The 26,155-nt window shown below is 39.2% G+C and overlaps 1 protein-coding gene across 1 annotated transcript in view; it reads left to right on the top strand.

The window, feature by feature from the left end:
* Positions 1-25,878, top strand: part of GPD2 (glycerol-3-phosphate dehydrogenase 2) — a 146,616-nt gene extending 120,738 nt beyond the window's left edge. Inside the window, exons 10-17 of the mRNA XM_040971590.1 lie at positions 7,810-7,944; positions 8,793-8,968; positions 9,517-9,648; positions 10,809-10,967; positions 18,772-18,884; positions 18,966-19,044; positions 19,295-19,393; positions 22,322-25,878. Of these exons, the coding sequence (XP_040827524.1) occupies positions 7,810-7,944; positions 8,793-8,968; positions 9,517-9,648; positions 10,809-10,967; positions 18,772-18,884; positions 18,966-19,044; positions 19,295-19,393; positions 22,322-22,447 (1,019 nt within the window). The 3' untranslated portion in view covers positions 22,448-25,878. The remainder of the gene's footprint in view (positions 1-7,809; positions 7,945-8,792; positions 8,969-9,516; positions 9,649-10,808; positions 10,968-18,771; positions 18,885-18,965; positions 19,045-19,294; positions 19,394-22,321) is intronic.
* The last annotated feature ends 277 nt before the right edge of the window (positions 25,879-26,155 follow it).

The raw sequence follows: 26,155 nt of genomic DNA on the forward strand, positions 1-26,155 counted from the left end.
ATAATTTAAATCTGCATGGCTAAGGCTTGTAGTCATACACGTACCTATGCACTCACAAAAAGCCATTTGGGAAATCGTAATGCCTTACTTACATCCATTTTTAAAAGCTAACATGGCATTGCAATCTTAGTTGGGTGCTACTTCTGCCTTTTGAAATGTAAGCACTTTTGCATCTGGGTATAATTTGTATTACTGCATTATTATTAAAATGTAATTGTACTTGTTCATCAGTGTCGTTTCATTTCACATTTATCCGGCTGTACGTGTTAAAAGTGAGAGTATATATCTGAACCTTAAGATCAGGAAGTTAGATTGTTGGAGCAAGAGGTAAAATTAATTCAAGAGCACAGTGCTCTATGTTGACAGTTTCTAAAATCTTAAAGTTCAGCTGCAGTGAGGATGAGAAATCTAACTGCTAGTGCAGCTGAGGGGTTGGACGTACTAGGAGCAGGTGTGGGTGCAGAAGGCCGCTGTACCTGCATTGTTGTTGATGATCTCCACCAATGAAATCAGCCATGGTTCTAATGGTGACTGGGTCACTTTTATTGCTTCATAATTGGATGTATGACTTGGCAATCCCTGGTAGATCATAAAAGTCTTTTCAGTTAACATACAATTTAATGGAGAACTGAAGACACAGGGTTATTATTAGTTCTGATGTTTGGGGAAAGCGGCTGAAATTGTTATCCTGCTTCTGTGGGAATATCTTGAGAGTGAGGACTCCTCCGGGTAGCGACTGTCCAGGGTGAAAGCTGGCACAGTTGTGTCATAGGTGTACTGCCTTTCCAGATGTGCATCATTTGTTACCACTTTTCTACATATAAACTCACACTCTTAAAACAGCTGACTAGCAGTGACTCTGCTATTTCTTTCCATCCTTGGCTCTAGCGGGCTGAAGGCCTCATACTTGAGCAGTTACCCTTGCTCTTTGTAAAGGGTGTCAGCTGGACTATATCTCCATCTTAAACATTCAGATTTGTGGGGTTTTTTTTTTCAGTAAGAATTTTGGTTAAGCCTGATATGCTTTTCTGTACTGCTGAGGTGTGGGAGAGAAACTCAGCCCCAGACAGCATTCAGTTATTTGATTTTATGCTGTTGTCACACATAGCTGAATATTTATATGTCTATGTTTTATTTTTCCCCAGTTCTACTATGAGCACTTTTTAACATGAAGCATTCTGTAAATAGGAATATTGGCCGGATCATATCTTTGGTTGCTTCTAACAACCTATTTTGTAATGCCTGCTTTATGGCTGGAGAAACTCCCAGTGGCTGGGAGTGAGTCTGGCTGTCATACATACTTCTAGATGCTGTGTAGTACTCCAGTTGGTAGTTCTTGGTTTCATAATGTGATAGGATATCCATCAGGAGTGTGTTAAGCCTTCCAGTTCTTTCCATAGAGTCTGCTTCACCAGCTTTAGCATGACAGTGACCATTGTTCTCTGCTGGCTTTATTTGGCTTTGACTGTTACCTAAAGGGATTTCTGTATTTCTTAAACAATCCTGTTGGGCAATCAAGTTTCTCTGAAATTATTTTAAAAATGAAGTTAGATTTAGATTGTAGAGCAGTCATTTTTGTAAATGCTTCACATTCACCAGGTTTGGAATAAGCATTCCAGGAAGATTTATTAAATGGATAAGTAAAATTCTGACAACAGTTTTTGAGCCTCCCCAAATGGCTATATCCTTAAGGAGGAAAAAAAAAAAGTGTCAAATCTTAACACTCCATGCTGTTCACAGCAGCTGCCACACTTCTGCAAAATGCGTCAGAACAATTCTGAAAAGCATTTTGCCTGTTGGGAATAAGACCATGTCTTCTTTTACCATTTAGAAAGCTTTCCATTCACAAGCTGAATTTTCTAGATTACTTGTTTGTTCTTTTCTGAAATGGGTAATTGATAGTTCTGTGGTTCGTATTGAGCTAGGAAGAAAAATGATCTTTTGAAAGCTGTATCATTAAGTCTGTTGTGTAGAGGTTAATCAGAAGGATGCAGTAGCTAAACTAAGCTGTGACTTAACCGGACTGAGAGAGGCAGAAGATGGGCCGAGTGCTTTATCCATGCAGTTTTTCTGGAGTGCTTCTCTAGGCAGCTTCTCTACTTGTATACAGGTTTCCACATATGCAATTAGTAGTGTTTATAGATTGCCTGTTATTCAATTAACAACTGAGCTGGCCGTATCAACCCACTGCAGACCTGCCTTTTCACTGCCAGAGATTGTACCAGGGTTATCAACTTACACAGGCTTGGATGTCTTCCAGCTGTTTAATTATGGTGTCATGCGCTCTGCTGTTTCTAGTTTCATTAGTTTATAAATGTAATATGGTATCTTATTTCTGTGATTAACACTTCATTTCAGCGGGTTAAACATGCTGGTAGAGAACTATTGATTTCTGACACTATTCCCCCTGTGTTCATTTAGATATTTTCACATGCCTTTTATTGATTTTTCTCTGGAAGTGGCAAACGTGAATGGGAACACCCCAAAATGCACGCCTGAACAACTAATGCAAAGGAAAACCAGAGCTGGCTCTTGATTGTCACTTTCTGCATGCTTCATTTTCTGTCAATTTTTAAAGCAAGCATTTATCTTGCTAAGTATGTAAGAAGAGTTAAAAAATATTAATTCTAGTTTAAAATAGTCACAATGTATTTTTCTCAAGCAGCTGTGAGAAATATCTGTTCAATTTTCCCTTTTATATGTTTCTCTTTACATACTAAAATGTGAATGGGTTGTCTATAGGGGATGTAATAAAAATGATACTCCAGCTTGATATTAGAAGCACAAATCTAGTTTCTCACTATCTTTTGAAAATGTTGCCAAGTACCATCGTACACACTGGCGGTAATCCATGGAGCTTTTTTCTTTTTTTTTTCTTTTAACATCTGGGAAATTAGCAACTAAAAAATCAATTGACTGCCTACATTTATTTAAAGATAGTTTTGTTGTACATGACTTAAAGTACCCATCACTCTGAAAGGGAATATACAAATGTTTAAATGTAAAGTTGTTGGAAATCTTTCAAAAGCCTAGTTTATTAGCTCTAAGACCAAAATAGTCTTGATTTTGATTATGCAATTTCAACTCACAGTTTGAAATTAAGAGTTTATATAATGCTGTTATTCCATTTAATAGTTATTGATAATAATACTAGTCCATGTCCCTTTCATGTTATACTTTTGGGGCTATTGAGAAATACTAGATGTTGACATTGCTGGAGATTTTCAACCAGGGAAAAGGAAGAGAGATGAAATATTAATGAAATCTTATTTAGCAATCCTGGGAATATGGGATCCAGAAAAATCAAGATAAGTCTTCAAGATCTGAGGTATAAAAGACTTGAGCTGTTATTTTCTTCACATGTTGTGCCACAGAGGGTTAACATGAGGGATGGATTCTACTTGTCCTTGAGCACCACGTGTATTGGAGATCCAGTTCATTGTTAAGAACTTCAAGATAACTCTTGTACTTAAATGAGAAAGCATTTTAAAAATTTATTGAATTCATGAGAATGGTAAGAGAGGAAGAAATTTTGAAATGATAAATGTGCAACATGGGAAACAGTAGCTACTCAGGTGTGAAGAGTTCTACCAGAGAGGCTTGTATGATTATTTTCTTGTAGACAAAGGTGGTAGAGTTGAATTTTAAAGATTTGTTTATTTATTGGAAAGTCAGATATACAGAGAGCAGGAGAGACAGAGAGGAAGATCTTCCATCCGATGATTCACTCCCCAAGTGAGCGCAACGGCCAATGCTATGCCGATCCGAAGCCAGGATCCAGGAACTTCTTCCGGGTATCCCACATGGGTGCAGGGTCCCAAAGCTTTGGGCCGTCCTCAACTGCTTTCCCAGGCCACAAGCAGGGAGCTGGATGGGAAGTGGAGCTGCTGGGATTAGAACCGGCGCCCATATGGGATCCCAGGGCGTTCAAGGTGAGGACTTTAGCTGCTAGGCCACGCCACTGGGCCCTAGAGTTGAATTTCAATGGGAAGATGCTCCATTTGAGAAATGAGCAAGTCGGTCACAGTGGAAAAACCAGCTTGATGATCTGGGAAGACAAGTGAGAGATCTGCTGTGTGCGACATGATAATCACTAGCTACTTGCAACTGAGTTAAAATTAGTTCAGATTAAGAGCTTCGGAAACTTAACCACAGCACAACAAATAACCTGTTAAGAAATGGGTAGGCATTTTTCTGAGAGCATCTAGGTGACTGGTGACTTGTGACTTTGACTTTCTGGCAACACGTTGACTCTCCATAGTATTAGTGGCGGCAATGGAGGCGGGAGCAGTGGCCAGCGGTGTTTTCTGGCCTGGCCCTCCTGCATGCTATGCCCAGGGCAGGCCTGACGGACAGCTGAGGATCGCAGAGCCTGTCTGTCTTACAGCCCACCGGACAGACGTGCCACCACCCGCCACCCCGTCGCAGGACATCGGCTCAGAGCTCGCCTCGGGACAAGCACGCTGCGGGCCGTAGATAGGGCAGAAGGCCCTCTCCCCGCCAGCGTCCACAATGTCCACAGGACATCGTCACTGCCGCCGCCGTGACTTAGTTTTCTGTTTCCGGGAACGTGACATGTGTGAAGGTCCCGCCTGCCGGGAGTCCTCCCCTAACCCCTGCCATCGCCACCCACTCCCAGGCGGGCAGGAAGCAAGCCAGGGCGCAGGCCCACACCCTTCCTTGCTGGCACTGACTTTGCCTTGAATAGAGCCCCCTCCCTCCCCACAAGCCTTTAATGGAGAGCCACTAAGTGTTTGCTTGTGCAAAAGGGAATAGCGCCGTGGAGGTGTGTGTGTCCACAGCCACGCAGAGTGTGGTGCCCGCCCCACGGGCGCCAGTGGGCGAGCCTTGCCAGGGGAGTGAGGCCACCAACCAAAGTCAGTTCCTCCCACTGTGTTTCTAGGTGTTTTTTGTTTGGTTTGTTTTGTTTTGTTTTTCTTTTTTTTTTTCTATATATATAGTTTAAAAAAATGGATAGGCATTTTTCAAAAAAAAAAGACTCAAATAGCTAATAGATGGCAACAATGCTCAGGTTCCCTCGCTTCTAGGGAAATATGAATAAAGCCACATTTGTTCCACCTAACCCCAGCGAGATCAGTCTACACGCAGATGTTTTCTAACACTGACTGGCGTGGAAGTGGGGTAAAATCCTACCAGGGATAGAGATCATTCATATTTTAAATAAGAATTTGACCATCGTCGATTTTTGGGTAAATTTAATCCCCACATTTATCTAATAAGCTTCTTAGACTAAAAATGCTAAATGCAAAACTTGAAGCTGAATGAATTTCTTAACACTTTATAAACTTTTCGCCCCAGCCCTGGTACTGTTTTCAATCTTATTTTGTTTTTTGTTTCTTCCTTTCTTATTTTTCTTTTGAATATCATTTCCAAGGTCAAGGCCTAAAAATGGTAACAATATATGCAGTGCTTGGCTTAACTATTCTTCTATGACTAAAATACGTGAATGTTTTGGTTCAATCTTTGTTTCAGATGAAATTTAATGGATTTGGTTTTTTTCTATTACAACAGAAAAGCTAAAACATTTTGTTACTACTAATTTTCATATGTTTTACATTTACTCTGGAAAGTCCAATTTTCCATCAAATAATTTAAAAATTAGTCAGAGGGCTTCAGGGGTTGAAATCAAATTCCTGATCAGTGTTGCTACTTGAGGAATTTCAGAGACAGTGGGGGGACTGTGTGGTGATCACACTGCTGTGGTGAGTGGGTTGGGTGTGTTTTATTTTTATCTTGGAGGGCTCTGTGGCCTGTAATGGAAAATAATGGTAATTTCCTACTTTTCTTAAAATGTTAAAACTCTTTGCACAATTGTGTTGAGATTTTCCAAGACTTGTAGAATTGTGTAACACAGAAATTAATCCCTGCTTCGTCGAAGCCATCAGGATTAAATCTGTTTAAAAGAAGTCACAGGGGCAGATTTAGGACCGGAATCCCAGGGCTGAGAATCCCAGGAACCCCAGGGCTGAGAAGTTTTCGGCTTTTTCAGTAATTTGTACGTTTCTTCTGTTTCAGTTGCCCTTTCTGAATGTAGATGTGATTAAGTATTCCCATGGAGGCGTATGAGTGCCCTTTGTCTCAGATCACAGTTGTGTTAGAATGTGGTCCTCAAGGAAGTCGGATTTAAGGAATCAGCGTTACCTTACTTGGGTTTATCTTTATTAGAACTCAATTTTTTTTTAATTTTGACAATCATTACATAGTTAATTAGGGTAAAAAGGTTCAAGGGCTACAGGAAAGGGATAAGACTAGTATTTTTTCCATATTGTTTCCTTCATGTTTAAAGAGGTTATTAAGGGAGAAGGCCCACCCAGTTTCCCACCCTCCCCAGGTCTCAGATGTAGGGCATGCTCCGAGGTTCTTGCTCAAGTGGTTTTGATTTTTCAACAGTTATGAATCGCTGCCAGTCTTGCCACTCCAAGCACTGTGAGGTCTTTGAAAAATCCACTGATTGACATAGTCCATCATAGCTGAGATGGTTGGTTGACATGTTCTGTCTTCTCTCTTTTCTTGGTTGGGGTTCTGAGTCCAGCATTTAGATTAGGAAGATATCCAAAGGGAACTCTGTTTTGTTTTTTTTTTTTAAGATTTATTTTTATTATTTTTTTTTTATTGGAAAGGCGGATGTACAGAGAGGAGAGACAGAGAGGAAGATCTTCCGTCCGATGATTCACTCCCCAAGTGAGCGCAACGGTCGATGCTATGCTGATCCGAAGCCAGGAGCCTCTTCCGGGTCTCCCACGCGGGTGCAGGGTCCCAAAGCTTTGGGCCGTCCTCGACTGCTTTCCCAGGCCACAGGCAGGGAGCTGGAAGGGAAGCGGGGCTGCCGGGATTAGAACCGGCACCCATATGGGATCCCGGGCGTGCAAGGCGAGGACCTTTAACCACTTGCGCCACCGCGCCGGGCCCAGGGAACTGTTTTTAATTTGAGATTAAGAGGAGGCATTATCTGTCATCCGGTGAGGTGTTTTTTTCCCCCCCTGGGGAATCTTTTCCCTATACTTGGTAAGGCAATATTATGTTTTTCCTTGAGAGTACTCCAGTTGTTTCAAGGAATCTTTGCAACTCCTTCCATGGAGTCTTACTAGATATTTACCTGTATTTCTTACATGTGGTGCCAAGTAAAGATCAATGTGATCAGTCAGTGAACATCAGTCGACAGCAGCCTGCCCTGTGCTTTGCAAAGCTAGACTCCCTCCAAGGCATCCACTTCTGACAGACTGGTTGCCCAACTTCATTGGTTAAATTTTCTCAATCCATTTTCTCATCTGTATGGGGAGAATAATAAAAGCAAGTTCTGGAGGCGTTCATGATAATATATGAGAAGAGATTTGCGTCACGTGCCTTGCATTGTGCAAGACCTGTGGGAAATGCTTGGAAAGAGGGTGATCTTGATGAGGGAGGAGAAAATCCTGCTATTGAATAAGGGTGTTTGTCTTCCCGCAAAAGGGATAACAAGATGGGATATTCGCAAAGGAAATTTACCAAACTCTTGAATTAGTTTTGTTTGTTTCTGCTTTTCTTGTTTTATTCTCCTAATTCCTCCAGATTGCCCTGGGCTAAACATTTGTTTCTCTCTCTTCATCTTTGTGTCACAGTCATTTTTCAAATCCTTGAGTTTTGTTTTTATGGAGATGATACTTACCACAAGATAATGCGGTAGGAATTGTTCGTGCACCTGTGCACTCACAGAGTGCCAAGGTTAAGAGGCGTTCTTTCATTTAAAGTACACATTCACACGTATATTTTTGAGTAAACCCTCTATTCCTTGTTATTGATTCCCACCAGTGAGAAGAGGAGACGTCTTGGCAGCATGGAGTGGAATCCGCCCCCTTGTTACTGATCCCAAGTCTGCAGATACTCAGTCCATCTCTAGAAATCATGTTGTTGATATCAGTGAGAGTGGCCTGATCACGATAGCAGGTATGAGATTTTATCTTGTTATCCACTAGTATGTTTGACATAAGCTTGGCTAAATTATTTTTCAGTGATTTATTTGAGAGACAAGGACGAAGCTTGCGTCCTCTGGCTCACTCAAGTACCCACTAATGTGTTCTGGGCTGGGGTGAAGCTGGCAGCTGTGAACTCAACCCAGGTTTCCTAGGTACAAGTCCAAGATCCTTCTGATTGAGCAGTCACCTGCTGCTCACAGGGTTTGCATCATCAGGAAACTAGAATTGGAAGCAACACTGAGAACCGGCCCCAGCCATTCTGACATGAGATTGTCAGCATATTAACTGCTAAGCCACATGCCCTGTTCATGAGCCTGACTCTTTCAGTAAGCCTGGTAGCTTTGTTGAATTAATACTTTTTTAAAATCATTTAGAATAATGTGTTATGCATTGCTTTGTCATGTTTATTATAAACAACAAGTACATTTTGTTGTAAGTTGAATGCTGGTTAGTTTTAAGAAAAATAAAGGGGACAGTGTTGTGGAATAGCAGGTTACACTACTACCTACAATACCAGCATCCTGTATTGGAGCACCAATTTGAGTCCTGGCTGCTCTGCTTCTGATGGAGCTCCTCACCAACACACCTGGATAGGCAGTGGAAGATGACCCCAGCGCTTAGGAGACCTAGCTGCTAAGACAGCGCCTGCCACCTGATTTCAGCTGGACAGTACCCACCTTTATGGCTGTTTGGGGGAATGAACCAATGGGTCTCTTTCCTTTCTGTCTGTCATCCTGCCTTTCAGTTAAATGAGATGAATCTTTTAAAAGGAAGGTGTGGGTTGATAGCCTAATGAATTGCACATCAACTTCTTTGTAGGAGGAAAGTGGACAACTTATCGATCTATGGCTGAAGATACCATAAATGCTGCTATCAAGACTCACAATCTGAAAGCAGGACCTAGTAGAACAGTCGGGCTTTTCCTTCAAGGGGGCAAAGATTGGAGCCCTACGCTCTACATCAGGCTTGTTCAGGATTATGGACTTGAAAGCGAGGTGGGTGTGTGCTGCCACATCCTTATTCTCTGTGTCTAATCTCTCACTACTGCCAGCAAACAGAATCAGCACCCGTGATTTGGCCTCCCTAATTGGGTTTCCTTTTGCTGGGTGCGTTCCTGTCTGTGCACTAAGAAAAGAATATGAAAAAGCTAATCTGACTTTGCTTTTATGGACTGCAAAGCAACCTGTGTCTCTTCTTTGAAACCTGGAATTGATTTGGTTCAGGCCTGGAGTATGGAGCAGCCTGTCTTCTTTCCATGTCAAGCATAAGGAAGGATGTCCTGCAGGAGTGATCTCAGAGACAAATGAAGCTGAAGCTTAATCAGTCACCGATACAGTGATGCATGTGTGGCAGAGTTAGTGCTGGCCTAAGCAGTCTGCGACTCAGGGGTTTCCTCCCACAGCATCAAAACCTAATACTCTCCAAGAACTATTATTTACAGGCTGTAAGAAAGCTGACAAAATTTAAGCATGTCTGGTTTTACTTTTTACCTAAAAGGTACTGCTGTTCGAAGCATCTGCCTAATGCAGTTTTGTTTCTGTAGGTGGCACAGCACCTTGCCGCTACCTATGGTGACAAGGCCTTTGAGGTGGCCAAAATGGCAAGTGTGACTGGAAAGAGGTGGCCTGTTGTTGGAGTGCGTCTTGTGTCTGAATTTCCATATATTGAGGCAGAGGTACGTGAACCATCACATTTTACAATCTTAACAAGTTGTATGTAGCCAAGACTAATGCATGTATGTCAGCTAAAACCTGGAGTCAACAGTCTGTCTAGTGAAAATCCTTTCCTTTACAGAGTTTTAATTCTGGAATGGTGTTGACATGACTAATATTGACTTTGTTTGTTTGTTTTGACTAATAATAATTTGAAATGTGATTTCTCTTCATGAAGCTGTCGTAAGTCATGTTTACTCATGGCTGCTTGCCCCATTGTGTCTGTAGGCTTTTTTGTCTGTTGTCCTGTTTGATGATATACCTTTCCTTTTTCTGTTTATTTATTTTCATTTTACTTGGAGGGCAGAGAAGCAGACACAATGTGCGGGTTCATTTCCCAAATTCCCCCAACAGACTGGATGGGCCAGGCCAAAGCCATTGGCCGGAGTGCAGTCTGATTCTTCCACATGGCTGTCAGTCATCCAAGTACCTGAGCTGTCACCTGCTACCTCCCCTTGTGCGCATTAGCAGGAAGCTGTTTCAGAAGCAGACGAGCCAGGATTTGAACCAGACACTCCAGTGGGAGATGCATTTTGCTTAGGGTCAATTGAACTGCTGTTCACACACCTACCCCTTCATGTTATATCTTTATATGATAATTTTTCAAGGATAATTCCTATTTCTAATGAAGCTGTCAAATTTTGAAAACCCAGACCATGATATATATTTATTTGTAATTCATTTGATGTATATTCAGCATTTGCCTATTGATTGAATTCAGAGCTTTTTCCATCTGATTGCTCTAAGATTAAAATGAATACAAATTACAGAAATGTGACCATAATTTTTGTATATTTGTCCTTTGCCTGTTTGTGTGGAATGGAATCCACATTGTGTGAAAACCGAAGTAAAGAATGGTCATGGGTGCTTCATGAGAAGCGATGCAGTTTGCATGTTGATGTCAGGTTCTGTTCAAGAAGAAATCTTTAACCCTTGTCCAATTTATCCCATTTACCAAACGTCCTTCCCCAAACCTCCAGGCAGATGGACAGCCTGTGCTGTGCAACTCTTTGTCAAACCTGCTGCAGAACCAGCCAGTAAAAAAAAAATTCTTAAGTAAAACTTTATTTTCTCTTTTAAGAGGAAAGTCTAAATTGATTATGTTTCTGTAATTCAAACTCAGGTGAAATATGGGATTAAGGAATATGCCTGCACCGCCGTGGATATGATTTCACGTCGCACTCGTCTGGCCTTTCTCAATGTTCAGGCAGCAGAGGAAGCCCTACCCCGGATTGTTGAACTGATGGGAAGAGAACTGAATTGGGATGATTATAAGAAAGAGGTATTACATAGGGCATTCTTTAGAACCACAGTTCCCATTACAATGACTAATGAATTAAACTGTTCATATGGCCGTCCATAGCTTTTGGTGATAACCTTAGATTTCTCACTAAGTTCTAGATGCTTGTGCTTGATATTGTTAGACTCCAGGAAGATGGGCAGATAATCTTTTACCTGGATTAAGCTGTTGCTGGACAGTCTTTCTAGAAATTGTTCTTTAATTCAGGAGAAAGATAGATAACAGTCCTTGTGGGATAGAACCTTTTCTGGTTTTCACTGACAGTCCTCCCTTATTCACGGTCCTACTCAGTGGTCTTCGGTAAGAAGTGGTGGTCTCCCTGCATTAGCAGCAAGTTCACCAGTTGTCTTATCTAATGTCTGATATTGATGTCCACAATTTACAAAGAAAGTTAGTGATGGTCAGATATCCATACATTCATAAGCCTGGTCTTATTAAAATACATAGAAGATTTTCATGTTTTAAAATTGACCCAAGCTGTTGTGCTATATACAAAGACTTGAGGTATTTGCATATGTTTAGCCAAAAATGAGTCTTGTATTCTTGGGATCACTTCTTTCCACTCTGTTCTGTCTTGTACCCTTATCATTTAGGCCTAGTGGCCAACACTTCACTCTGTCGATCCACCAATAAATTCCACATTGCTCTGCATACTCATACTTGTAGAGGCCCAGTCCTTACTCTGTAAATAAGGAGTCTTCAAAAAGTTTGTAGCAAATGTATAGTATGAATAAGTGATGCATACATTTAAAGTCTTTCACACAAAATGGACTTATGTTTTAACTCTTCATCTTACTTTTTTTAAAGTAAATTCACACTTGAATATTTGACAGCATTGGACATGATGGATTCATTCCTCTTTACACTCCTTCTTGTGGAGAATCTGCTCTCCTGGGTCCTCCAGATTTTCATACTACTCCCAAAATCTTCTCCATGTCATTAATAGTTCTTTCATGCTTTAGTTGTTCAGGTCTACACTTAGTATCACATCTCGTACGTTAGTCCACACCCTGTCTAAATCCTCAAGCAAATCTTACATATTTGTCTTAAAATAGTAGCTTGAATTCATCCCTTCTCAACACAATGAACTGCTGTCACCCAGCTCCAAGTGATTGGCATCTCTCTCTCTTTTAGTGGAAATTCAGATTTACAGAGATAAGGAGAGACAGAGACAAAAATCTTCTGTCCTCTGTTTCACTCTGCAAGTGGCTTCAATGGCCAGAGCCGAGCTCTGCTGAAGCCAGGAGTCAGGAGCTTCCCCCAGATCTCCCACACGGGTGCAGGGTCCCAAGGCTTTGGACTTTCCTTGACTGCTTTCCCAGCCCACAGGCATGTTGCTGGAAGAGAACTGGAGCAGCCGGGATATGAACTGGTGCCCGTGTGGGATCCCAGTGCATGCAAAATGAGGGCTTTAGCCATTAGGCTACCACACTGGACCCTTATTGGCATCTCTTACATGAGTGATTATAATAGCTTCCCTCCCCAAACTTGTTTGTGTTTTGACGATTTTAGTGATTCCGTTAAAGCATAATCTATATCATGGCATGTGTTAGTCTGAAATCAGAGGAGAGGCCTTGGACCTAGAGGTATAAATTTGAGTTGGTATTTCATGCGTTAGACTAGATGAGCTCATCATGTAAGGCATCCATAAGTTTAGTAAAAATTATGCAAAGACTGAGATGTGAAACTCTGAAGTTTATCAGTTGGAAAGATAGGAGAAAATCCAGAAGAAAGAAGTCAGTAGCTGGTGAGGTTGTAGTGGCAAGAGAAAGTTGTAACCTTGAACAGGAGAAGCAAAGTAGTACTGTGTGTCTTAGTGTATCTAAGCTGCTGTAACAGGAATGCCTTTAGTTGATGGCTTGAATCACTAGCACATGCTTCTGACGGTTCCAGAAGCTGGGATGTCAAGATCAGGATAGTAGCAGACTTGGGCATGATAGGGACCTGCTTCTTGTTTCTTGTTGTATCCTCACAAGGGAGGAAGGGATGAACATTATTGAACATTTTGTGAAATGTTGATTGGTATTCAGAAGTGAGACTGTGGCCTCATATGGTAAAAATGTCTCTGCTAGCAATTTTACTGTAAATAGTAAAATAGAAGTAAAAATAGTAAAATAGATAGAAGTCACTGAAAAAAAAGAAGTTCCTTCATCCTGACTGTATCTCTTTCCATGAAAACCTTTAACCTTGTTTTTAGTTGAAGAAAAGATCCACAGGGTCCACTCCTGCAAGAGCCTGTTCACACAGGAATAAATCCTGGAGCTGGGTTTGCAGCCAGGCAGCCAGATCACAGAACGTCAGCTTTTGTCGGCCAGCCCCTTGCCTCTGCATTACCATTACAGGTTTATAGCGTGTTCTGAGTTTAGATTTGATCAGCGGAAGCCATGTGTGGAAGGAACACAAGCATGACACCCCTGTGCAAGTGCCAATCACTGTTACCATTCGGAGCATTGGAGATTATGTGTTCTTCCAAAAATTATGGCTGAAATGATCTGAACACGCAGAAACCATATTTTGTGCTAGGAATTCAGGCTGCAGGAGATAGGAAGGAGAAAGAAAATGCTGTAAACTGATTATATTCAGGGCTCGAGGGGAAGCTAGATTTAACTTCATTCAGATTTTATGTTCAAATTTATGTGCCTAGAAATAATCTCTCATGCTCCCTAACAAAGTAACAAAAATAAGAGACTTAAGGTTATTACTCAGTATTTGAGACATAGGTGTGTTAATAGCTGTGGACAGTCTAGAGAGAACAAAGAAGTGGAAAAAAGAATTAAAAGGTTAGAAAGTTGGACCTACAAGAAAAGGTTAAAAGCACTGGGATTATTTAGCCTGCAAAAGTGGAAGAAGAACAAGGTGATAAATAACTCCCAGTAGATGAATGGTGGTTGTTTTTAACCGGTCAATACTTAATGAGTGACTTGTATGCTGAATGTTGTACCAAATATTGTAGGGGAATAGCAAAGAGCTAATAGTTTCAGGGATCTTGAAATCCTATCAGGTAGAAACAACACATATGCATCTTGCAGAAGTATCTGTGTGTTTTCTAAATTTTAAGAGGAACATATGGAGGTATTACAATTGAAGATCAAAATCCAACCAGTAGAGAAAACTTGATTAGAGAGGACTACATCGTAAAAAGGAGTTGTTAGGGACATTGAGAGAAAGTTAACATTGCCAAAGCATATTCCATAAGCTATAAATTAATATATGTGAAAAAATAATTCCATGGCCAAGAGAGTTTAGGGCATTTTGAATTAGATAAGTAACAAGGGTTTTGTTTTTGTTGTTGTTGCTGCTGCTGCTGTTTTGCTTTGTTTTAGGGCAAATAATTTAGGAATCTTGAACATGCTTTCGTGCATTGTCAGTTTCCAAAAGGAACTGTGCTTCCTTTTTTGGGAAGAGCTGTACAGCAAAGAGACGAATGTTTCTTCCAACATGTTTTTGGGAAATTCTGCTTTGTGTGGTTTGGCAATGTTGATTTTAAAACGTTCAAGCAAAAGACACACTGTGATTGAGGAACTATTGAGAGGAGACTACTTAAGTGGACTGGGAAGTTATCACAAAAGGGAAGTAAATGAAGAACTAGAATGATTATGGACAAAGCAAGTTGATGAAAACCACATCTAAGACATATTATTGTAAAATAGGAATACCTATGCCTGAAAAATTACAAAATGAAAAATAAGGATAAAAAATAAAATTTAAGATAGAAAGATCATACATTAAGTCTATTGTGTAGTTTTCCTCCTTCTGTAGTTTTTAGTTAACTCCAGAAATGTAAATAATTTAAAATAGATTATAATTCACTGGGAAAAAAAGAAAAAGAACTTATAAAACATATTCAACAATGGAAGGACAGATACCAAGAATATGTATATATGTGTATATATATATATATGAATCATGTGAGGAATTGGCTGAGTGTTGCAGGAAATGTTGAGGATGCCAACAGTGACTTTTGAAAATAGAAGCAAGTGCAACTAAGTCCTCACTAGGTCAAGGTGACAGACAGTCCTGCATTCTCGGATGTTGGAGAGAAGGGAACATCATGCAGTTCCTAATGTAGTGTCGGTGTGTTTTTCCTCCATTTTATTTTTGATTGTCATGTTGGAAACAACAAAAATAAATATAAGAAGAAGCTCCAGGTATTCAACTAGAAAGGTACTCTAAAAGTACACTGTACCAGTCCAGAAATACAATCCCTCAGGGTACTTGCTGAACTCTCCAGTTGGGATTACTTAACTGCAGTGGTGAGTATGGACCAGAAGCCACAAAGTGGTCAAATATAGTATCACACACCAGAAAGGAGAGTGAAAAATAATACCATGTGTAACCCAGAAACCAGTGGCTTTAGCTTTGGCCTTAGGTAGCTGTCCAATATGTGACATTTAATTTTTTTCAAGATTTATTTAATCTTTATTGCAAAATCAGATATATATAGAGAAGAGGAGAGACAGAGAGGAAGATCTTCCATCCTATGATTCACTCCCCAAGCGACCACAATGGCCGGAGCTACGCCAATCCGAAGCCAGGAGCCAGGAGCTCTTCGGGTCTCCCTAACGGTTGCAGGGTACCAAGGCTTTGGACTATCCTTGACTGCTTTCTCAGGCCACAGGCAGGGCATTGGATGGGAAGCAGGGCCACTGGGATTAGAACCGGCACTCATATAAGATCTTGTCTTGTTCAAGGCAAGGACTTTAATTGCTAGGCAATGGTGCCAGGCCCGGCATTTTAAACTTTTTATCAGCATTTATTTAGCAAGACGTTGTGAATACTGGAAGCTGGCTAAGGAGTCTCATGGGAAATCGCTTCAGACTTTGCATTTTCTTTTTACGTACAGTAAACAATTTGTTACATCAGAGAAATATTATAAATATATTTTTATTTGAAATATTTGATAAAGCTGAATATTATATCTCGGTAGAATTGGTAGATCTCTAAGCAGATGAGCAGTGTTGCCTGAGATGTCTGTGGGTGCATCTTAAGCACTCTGTCCTTGCTTTTGATCTAGTCTAACTTGGCTCAAGTGCTAGATTACAGTGTCGACGGCCTGCATCTTTGGTGTACCAATAACAAAAAATTGAAGGGAGGGTGAATATTTGATGGCAAATTGAAGCAGTGGGTGAAATGTCATTAATATGGTTTAATAGAGATAAGTGGCAAACCTTGCATTAGGTGGAAAAACAACTCCATCAGTTTATGACAGATTTGACATGGTCTAACAGTGGCACATGCAGAAAAGATAAATGTTTTTAGTTAACAGTGAGTGTGTATCAGTTGACAGTGGACCATGGCTACTCCCAAATCCAATTGTACTCTTAAAGCGCATTAATAGAAATCATCTGTCTAGATTGATGAAGCTATAGTTATGGCCTTCCGGGTACTTGTCAGGTCTCTCTCAGAGTATTGTGGTTTGTTCTAGTAATTGTATTATGCAGCAGACCAGTTTTGTTCTGGAAGAAATTATCCAGCAAGATACATGGAGTTGCAATCGTGCAAAATGTAGAATAGTGGTCCTAGACTGCAAGAATACTTAGAAAAAGAAAACACAGAATCTGCTATTTAAATACTTAGTTGTGATACAGAGGAAAGATACTATGTTTATTCTGTAGCAAAATTTTGTTAATCCCAAACAAGTTGGAAGGACTGCCAAGAGTGGATTTCTTCTAAATGTAAAACTTTGTAGCAATTAGAATACATTTTGCATGGGCGGTTTTCCCTGTTAGAGTTCCTCAGATTGAGGTCACATGCTTCTGTTTTTGGTATGTCATGAAGGAAATGTGGGGTTAGCGAGGTACTTTCTGACTTCGGGGAATTTACTGTTCCAGTTTTGAAATGTCACGATTCCCTGTTTGATTGGAGGATGAATACATTACATAGGTAATGAAGGATATGAATTGAGGAAGAGGGAGTTGTTTCAAGAAAGCAGCAGGGTGAGATTTTCAGGGGAATGAAGGTTAGATGGATTGTGTAGAAAATGGCTGGACAGAATTGGTAGAACACCAAAACTAACTGTATTAAGAAGAAATGGGGACTTCTGTGTGAAGAGAGAAATCTGTCACTGAAGAATACTCAGGAAGGTGTAGACTTAATATTCTAGCTTCTCATAAACCACACACACACACATACACACGAGGATACTTCAAAGAGTTTGTGGACAACTGTAACTAAAAGTTGTGTATTTTGGTACAAACAGAGGTTGAAATCCGTTCATAATGTCCTTGTAATACATATTTTCCATGAACTTGTGCATTTGTATGTGTGTGCATGTAGATAGATATAAACACATCTTTAATTTTTTAACATTGAGGACACTCTAAAGTATAGATTGTTTTCTATGTAAGAATGTGAAGGAAGAAAATTCCTGATATTTATTTCCTGAGGGAAAGGAAAATAGGAAAGAAACTCAGAAAAGAATTTGTCTTCCCAAGAAAATAAAGGCTGTCTTCACTGATCACAAACCACTTGTTACACATTCAAACAAGTTGAGACTATGTGCTGTGGTCTGCTTTTCCTGCTTGTACTTTCACTGGTATCTTCACATCTCAGAATTTGAAAGCCATTGAATTGGCAAGATCCTTTGATGTGAAGTTGGGGACGTTAACAATCCTATTGGGCTTTTTGTTTGCTTGTTTACCAAAATTATGTTGTAACATGAAACTTGAAAAACCTCAGTGGTTATGGTAGCAAGCAAATGTGTCTTTTTCACTTGTTGCTGCGTGGAGAACACATGTTTGTTGCTGTGGCTCTGCTCCACGTTCTGCACTGGCTGCAGGTCTCTCTCAGACTTGCCTTCTTCATGGGGCAAGAGAAGTAAAGCTATTGCAGCCTTTACAGTTTTCATTGAAAAGCAGCATGAACAAGTATTGCATTCATTCATATTCCATTGGCCAATGTCCCATGCCAGTCTCACATCACTGGAATTGAAAAGTATATAAAATAGAAGAGTGTGTGTGTGTGTGTGTGTGTGTGTGTGTGTAAAGAGACATATGTGAACAATATAGACTAGTATGCAGCCATTCTAGAGCTTCTGAGATGGAAAAGTGATTTGGTCAAAACTAAGAAAGGCAGTGTTTGCAGCAGTAGTTGACATAACTGAGGCCTGAAATGTTGAAAGCAGCAAGAATAATTCTTGAGCTTAGAGTGGTTCTTCTGATGACTGCGTCACCCAGCTGTTAGAAACCCCATGGTGAAATGTCAGCATAGGTAATCTCATGATGCTATCCTTGGTACTGCGTACAACATTAGAGTAAGCTCTCAAGTCCACGTATCTTTAGTTTTCATTGCCTTAATGTCATCAAACTGCAAGTATTTGGTCCTATACAATTTTCTGCTCAGTACTGTGGGAAAATACTTAGGATCAAAATAGTACAACATGAATGTATCTCAACATCATTATGCTATGCGGAAGCAGTGAGTGCAGTAGATTGTGTATGAAGTCTTTCATATGCAATTCCGGAAAGAGCAAACTGTGATGACAGAAAGCAGATCTGTGCTTGCCTGGGGGCTAGAGGTCAGTGGAAGGGATCAATTGCAAATAGGCATGAGGAAGTTTTTTTTAGGACGAAGGAAATGTTCTATATCTTGATTGCAGCAGAGCATACTGCCTACCCCAAAGAGGTTAATTTTACTGAAAGTAAATTACACTTCAGTAAATCTGGAAGAAATTAAGACTGTCCTGGTCAAAGAAGTGAAGATTAGCTTCTTTATTGAAGACCAAAAGAAAAAAAAAATGACAATCCTTTCCATAAATCTTCACATTTTGTGTGTGTGTTTGTTTCAGCAAGAACTAGAAACAGCCAGGAAGTTTCTTTATTATGAAATGGGCTATAAATCCCGATCAGAACAGTTAACAGATCGCTCTGAAATCAGCTTGCTGCCTTCGGACATTGACAGGTACTTCTAATCAGCTCCCATTGGGTTTCCCCTCTTTGCCTCTGTAAGTGCATTTCTTCATTAGTCAATGTTGCGTTCCAGGTACAAGAAGAGATTTCATAAGTTTGATGCAGACCAGAAAGGATTTATTACCATTGTTGATGTTCAGCGTGTATTAGAGGTAATTTTTTTTGGTTTAATATCAGTCTTTCATAGCTATAAAATGAAGCATGTATTAGAGCTAATTTTTTTGGTTTAATGGTGATCTTTCATAACTATAAAATGAAGAGGCTATTGGGTATTTTTTCTCATTTAGTGCCTTCTATAAGTAATAATTTTAGTTTAATTTTTTGGAAAGTTGACAACATTAGTAATAGAACATAGGTACTTTCTAAGGGAACTTCATTATTCTGTGCTTTTATTTTACTTAGAGTATTAATGTCCAAATGGATGAAAATACACTCCATGAAATTCTGAATGAAGTAGATTTAAACAAAAATGGACAAGTTGAACTCAATGAATTTCTGCAGGTGAGTCATGGTGAATGGAAATAAATGTATTTGCTTTTAACTTTTGATTGTCATTATGGTCAGTGGATGTTTGAAGTCCACATAGTTAGTTGTCACTCATTGTGGAACCAAAGCCAGCCTGAAGTCAGCAGAAGGTGCATGCAGGTGCCCTCAAGGAGGAGGCTTTCCTAGGTGTGTGTTCTTTTGTTTCTGTAAGAGACATTCCATTACTCTCGGCAACTTAGGATAAATCCAAGTTCATTCTGGTTTAAAGGGTCGAATAAGAGGCAAATTTTTAAAGATATATCCCATGGAATACCTTTGCTGGGCCATTCTCCACCTCCTCCAAAAGAGATAACACACTATTTCTAAGGTAGAAAGCTATTTTTTCTGGGGAAATTTTTTTTTAATAAAAGTATAGTTGTATCCTTTGAGACCATAATTATCAAACTCTTACATTATAAAGAACCAGAAAAACAAGCAGAAGAAAATCTGTAGTCTTGGCTTAAGGCTATATAATATTTCCAATTTTCGCTTAGGTCAGAGCTGAGTTGTTTAAGCTTTATAACCACGAAGGAAACACATTTTGTTTCCTTTATTTCACACTGGATGCCGCACATATTCCTAACCTAGATGCTACACATTTAATTCCTTAAAATTCCTTAAAAATGATATCAACAAACCCATATATTGTTGGTAGCTGTACATATGACTCTGGTCATATGAAGAATGCATTTGGCTTCCAAGCAGCCAGGTTTGTTGTTTTTTTTTTTCTATAGTGCTTCTTGGGGCAGGTATTTCAAATGAACACCAGGTCTTGCTTGCACCATGGCAATGATGAATGCTGAACATGAAATAAATTAATGCTGGGGATTTTGGTCAATGTCAGCCCTTTCTTCACTGTGTCAAGTTAAACAAACAAGATCAAGGCAAAGGAAATGGTAATTGTCTCTCTGGAGATGAGCTGCAGATAAGTGCATCGTTGAATCTAAATGCAGAAAATTTTCAGAGGTTGTGTCCAGCATTACAAAAAAGAAATGTTTAGCTCTTCAGCTTACTGTCTAACTTAATGCACATTCTACATTGATTTTAAAATTTGTGCTTGAGAATCAGAAACCAGTTAGTTCAGTTTTGTGTAGTTTTGTGAGAGAATACTTTATTGTTTGTTTCAGAATTTCATAAAAAATTTTTCAAAGAAATGGCTTATGCTTCATTTCATGTGTGTTATAAATAAACAATAGCATTTAGGACTAAAAGCCATAAAGTTTTAGAAACAATAAGAACCTAATTGTATGGTAAAGTTATGTGGTTTATATTTTAAGTTAATTTCCTGAATATAATAGACTTAAACACATAGACAGTAAGTAAGCCATCTGAAGGTTTTCTTGAAGTGTTTTTAAATAATTAAGTCTTCTTGTCCAATTCTGAATGAAAGAGACTCTTCAAGCTTCAACAAAAATTTAAACATATAGAGTGTGATTTTTTACTTTAAACTTTGTGGACTGTATTTTTCATGCAAAATATTCATACCCAAGTCAAATCTTTTTTACTTGGTTAACATGAGTAGCAGACTGTTGTAGTATTTCAGACACACTTTTGAGTTTTCAGAGATTGGGACCTCCTGTAGTGTTTATTACTAAGCAAACCCCTCAACTCTGTCAGTTGTGGTAGGTTTGATAGACTTGGAAAGTCTTAAGTCAGAGAAGCAGCAACCAACAGTAAGTTGTTCAGCCTTTAGTTCTCAGCATCCCTTGTGCTGCACTGTTCCTCTACCGTTAAGTATGCTTTCAGCTTTGTTTATAGTAGAGTATATTCTTTGCCTGAAAAGTAGAAGTTTGCGTTCATTCAGTTATACTATGCGTAATTATTTTAAACGGATATGTTCTTTCAGTAATCATTATGGAAGGATCACTATGACTGTAGCAAGGTGCAGTGACTGTATTTCCAGGTTTGGGCTTGACTGACACTTAAGCATTGTAAGAGCCCATCGCTTGGTTATAATACCTTGTGGAACAGCTTTTAGTGAAGCCATGAACTTCTGAACCATCCCATGGGCAGCAGCCACTGATTCTTATCCAGTAGAGCTGTTTGGGGGACATGTATTTCTACAGGCTAAGAACTGTAACCCTAAAAATATTTTGAGAATTTTCATATTTATTTTTGTGATGAATGACTGTTCTTTTTAAAGTAAATAAATAAAAAAAGATTGGGGAAGTGAGATCAAGAAAAGCAAATAGTTAAAACCGCATCAACTTGAAAAGGAAAAAAAAAAAACCTTCTGCTCATAATTGAAAGGTGCTTTCCAGATTAAAGAACTCTGCCCGCTGACTGCATGTAATTTCAAGGCTAATACTGATTTTATCCATTGGATAAAAATGAATTAGCTAAAATCTGGGCTGTGGAGTGCTTTTAATTCTTAAGGTAGATCTCTGCGTCCATTTTCAAGGACTTACATGTAAATTACTTTAAAAAATCTTTAAGGAATTTGGATTTATCAGACTTGAAGTTGTCAAGCACAGTAACTAAAAAAGGATGGCTAAACCTAGGTCATGGTTTGTCTTTGTTCAATCCCCGAGATTGCTTCTGAAGATTTCTTAAATGGAATTAAAGATCCAATATATGAAGTTGCTAAAAACAAAACAAAAAAAAAGAATGCCTATAACACATTAAGAGACAAAATGCAATGTATTAAATTTGCTTTTAAAGGCAGCCTGTTTTCCTGCATAGATGACATTTTTGAGGCAGTGGTGAAATACCTGCCCTGTCTCCAATTTTTTGAAGTGCTCCGCAACTCTGCTCTTCTTCTTTGAGCTATAGTACTTGCTCTGGTTTTCCATAGAGCATTTCCTTGCCCCTGCATTGCCACAGTGGTAAACCAATTAAAATGCCAAGAAGAAGGCCATATGCAGGCGTGCCTTCTGAACCTGTTGCCTGATTTTTTTCTTTAAGCTGATGAGCGCCATTCAGAAGGGAAGGGTGTCTGGAAGCCGGCTTGCTATCCTAATGAAGACAGCTGAAGAAAACCTGGACAGAAGAGTCCTGATTCCCGTGGACCGCAGTTGTGGAGGATTGTGAGTCCGAGCAGTCAGCCCACAGGCCACAGACATAGGAACAATCCGATGACCATGTGACCACAGACATGACTTAAACCACTCTAAAACAGTGGATATTGAGAGCTGCCTTTTTGGTTTTTTTCTAAACACTGGACAACATTCCAAAACTGTAGGATGTTGGTGTATTTGCCAACTTTATTTACCAATACTTCCTTTGTATTTGCCACTAGAGCTAACTTGCAAAAAGTATACTTTCGCTCTTTTTTTTCCTCCTTCATTGCACACTGGTTTCATGTTTTTGCATCCTTTTGGTAACCTGTTGGACTCGACATACTCCCTTTTTGTTGACACACTTATTCTTTTCAAATTAAAAAAAAAAATTCAAAGACAGAGAAAGAAAGAGCAACAGAGAGATTGATCTTTTCTCCACTGAATCACTCCCCAGATAGCCACCAAAGCCAGAGCTTGGTTGATTTGAAGCTGAAAGCCAGGGACTTCTTCAACGTGTCCTGTGTGGGTGCAGGAGTCCACACACATGGCCTATCCTCCGCTGCTTTCTCAGGCCGTTGGCAGGAAGCTGGACTGGAAGTAGAGCAACCATATGGCATGCTGGTGCTTCAGGCAAAAAATTAGCTTAATAGCCACAGTGCCAGCCCCAAGGACGCATTTGTTCTAGATCAGTTTTAGAGGCAGAATATTTTGGCTGAAATTGGAAATGGAAGATCTGGAAAATTAAGTTTGTGGCTAGCATCTGTTCTTCAAGAGTGACCTATTGAAACGATAATTTTCCTCGCTATTTCTCAGCCTCTTTGTCCTCCAGCTCGTCTGCCTTCCTCATCCAAACAATAGTGCACAATTTTGTATCTAGAGTATGACTGGCAAAATTGGAGAGGGAAGAAAAGTTTAGATCTGGTTGCAGGAGCAAGTCTCAAAGAGAAACTCTGAAAGCCTCGAGAGTCGCAGGTATGAGATAAGGATAGCATTGACATTTGCTGTGAGTTGCAGCGCGAATTTCATCTCAGTGGTTCATTTTTTCCCCCAGTTACTGCTGATTTTCTGTGACTATTACAGTTGCCAGGAAGATCCTTGTTTTTCTCCTTTTAAAACCAGCATTTCAGTGGCAAATTTCATGCAGTGGAATGAGTGAAGTTTATCCCATTTCAAGTAGTGATACATTTAAGGGTTAAATGTATATTTAAATATACATGTACAGCAATATAATTTTGCAGCCCCAACTCCTGATACTTGGAATATGTAGTATTTGTCAAATTTGGCCTTATCATTTGGAAGCAGAGAAGGATATTTGCTAATAAAAATGGTAAAAAGAGCATGGAATAGACTTATTTAACTGTGATTATAATGATATATATAAGACACAATGCTTCAATATCCCAGGTCATTTTATTTGACTAAAGCATTTTCCTTTCTGTGCTCAGGGGAAAATTTCTCAGTCAACCATATATGAAATTGACAAAAAAATAAAAACTTGTGCACATAAACACATAAAATAAAAGCAAATCAGTGTGTGTTGAATTTAATAAGAAATGCATAGAATTTTAAATGCCAATTTGGGATGCTCTTGCTATATTTTGGTGGCATTTAGCTAGTCATTTTAATATTTATTAATTGTGCTTCTTAGGAAATTAGCTACCTACTTCTTTGTTTAAGATCAGGTTTTGTACGTGTTAGAAAAGTAACGCTTTATTTCACAGCACGTTTTCATTGTGCAGATTTGAGGTTTTAAATTTTTAAACTGGAGCATAAAACACTTTTATATTGTCCTTTCTGTTTATGTCAACATTGTAACATGTTTATGCCTCACATTATAATGTAAACAAGGAAACTTCACTCACCTGTGCCCCCATCTATCAACTCTGAAACCGCCCGCATGGAAAGATAGCATCTGAACTCAATTTATTTTAAAATGATATTGAGGTACTTGTGACATCCTAAAGTAGAATCTACAGCAGAGCAAGTGAGGGTCTTCCAGGTGCCACTGTGAACTTTTTCTTATAAAGTGTGATTTTTTTTTTTACTTTTTTTTTTAAGTAAATGGAAGCACATGGCTTTGAAATTTAGTTTTCCTCTTAAGATCCTAAATTTGACCATTGAGACCTCAATGACACTAAACAGGTGGAAGAGCTGTCCTGTTAAATGTCCAAACAATGTGATATTATACATTTATCCACTCTCTCTCTTTTCTCTTTTTCTAGTTAGAGCAAGATAATGATGACTTGTATCCTCCTCGATTCTGATACAGTAGGGACCGGGCTTGAAACATGAGTGGCTTGGGCAGATCTGTGTTTGTAAAACAGGCTTTGTTTGTGCACGCTTTGCTATGACTGAAGTTCCTTTAAGGACAAAGAAAAGTGCACTTCTTTCAGGCATATCTGTATCTGCTTTTGCTGAAAATCTGCTCATGCTGAAACATACGCTCCTTCACCAATCCCAGAGACTCCTTCTGGAAATGAACTGGTTTCAAGCCATTACTGGGAATAAAGTGCCCCAACATTGCTATTTCAATTCTTAACCTTTACAGCCTTTTAAACTGACTTAAGGAAAGAGGGAAAGAACCTGGAGAATAAGCCCTTTCAGAACCAATGCTATGCACAGGAGTTTTTCTTGCGGTTGTATTAGTGGATTCTGTTGGGGGCAAGGGTGGGTGTGCAGGGGTGCCTTGTGACATCAAGGGTTTGCTTTAAGAGCCTCTATGAGGGATTCAGGTGAAGGAACTCCCCAGTTTGCCTCTCCTTTGAACAGCCTGCACTGTAGTCCCGACAGCAGTGACAGTGCCAGATTGGTTGTTAAGCCAAGGTTGTCTGCTTCCTATTCATCATGCTGTTTGCACTATTCTTGCTTTCAATTAATTTATACTGAGTATCACTTCAGGATTTCTATTGAGAAATGCATGCTCCCTTCCTATTTTGCCTTATTTTCTGACCTTGTTTGCTTTATTTGAAAATGTATACAACCAACATTTTATTGTGACTTTTTACCAGATATACCATGAAAGTCATCATTGGTTTATTTCCCCTTTTAATGCACTTGTAAACATTTTGGGCATATGAATGTAACTATTGAATTCTGTGATGCTGTAATTTGCACTGTTTTGCATTGTGTCAGTTGTTAGTAAAAGAAAAAGCCCTACTATTTTTTTTTTTTTATCAAGTATAACCCCACTACTAGGGAATATACACACTGCATGTTTTCTTATGTGGCACTTTTATGTATTATGTTGGGTTGTTGTTCTAGATTGGACTGTTAAATACTATGTTTGAGGTTGGCTTGTCATTTTTATAACTGTCTTGGTGTTTTATCGCCATTATTTATTACTTTTGATATACAGAATGAGCTGCATGCATTTATAGAGCAATAAGAGGATGTATTTAATGTGCCTTGTTTTTAACTGAATAAGAACTGAAAGCATGAATCAATAAAACTGATTAAAATGTTCCATTTGCTGGCATTTTGATGTTACTTACATTTAGACAAATAACTCTGATTACTTTGAACTTTTAGAAAAAAGTTTGGAACTATTTTCATAAGCTACTTAGGCACATGTTAATTCTTTAGCTTAGAATTTTTAAATTTTATCTCAAAAGTGAAATATCTACTTGGATAGATGTAATCTTAGGAGACCCCTCAGAATTATTTGTATTAATTTGTTGCAACAGCCTTTAGGGCATGACTTGTGTATTTGTGCAATCTTATTCTAAAATCACATTCATCC

This window comes from Ochotona curzoniae, unplaced genomic scaffold, assembly GCF_017591425.1.
Source record: "Ochotona curzoniae isolate NIBS_2020 unplaced genomic scaffold, NIBS_Ocur_1.0 contig_2210, whole genome shotgun sequence".
Classification (NCBI taxonomy): Eukaryota; Metazoa; Chordata; class Mammalia; order Lagomorpha; family Ochotonidae; genus Ochotona; species Ochotona curzoniae.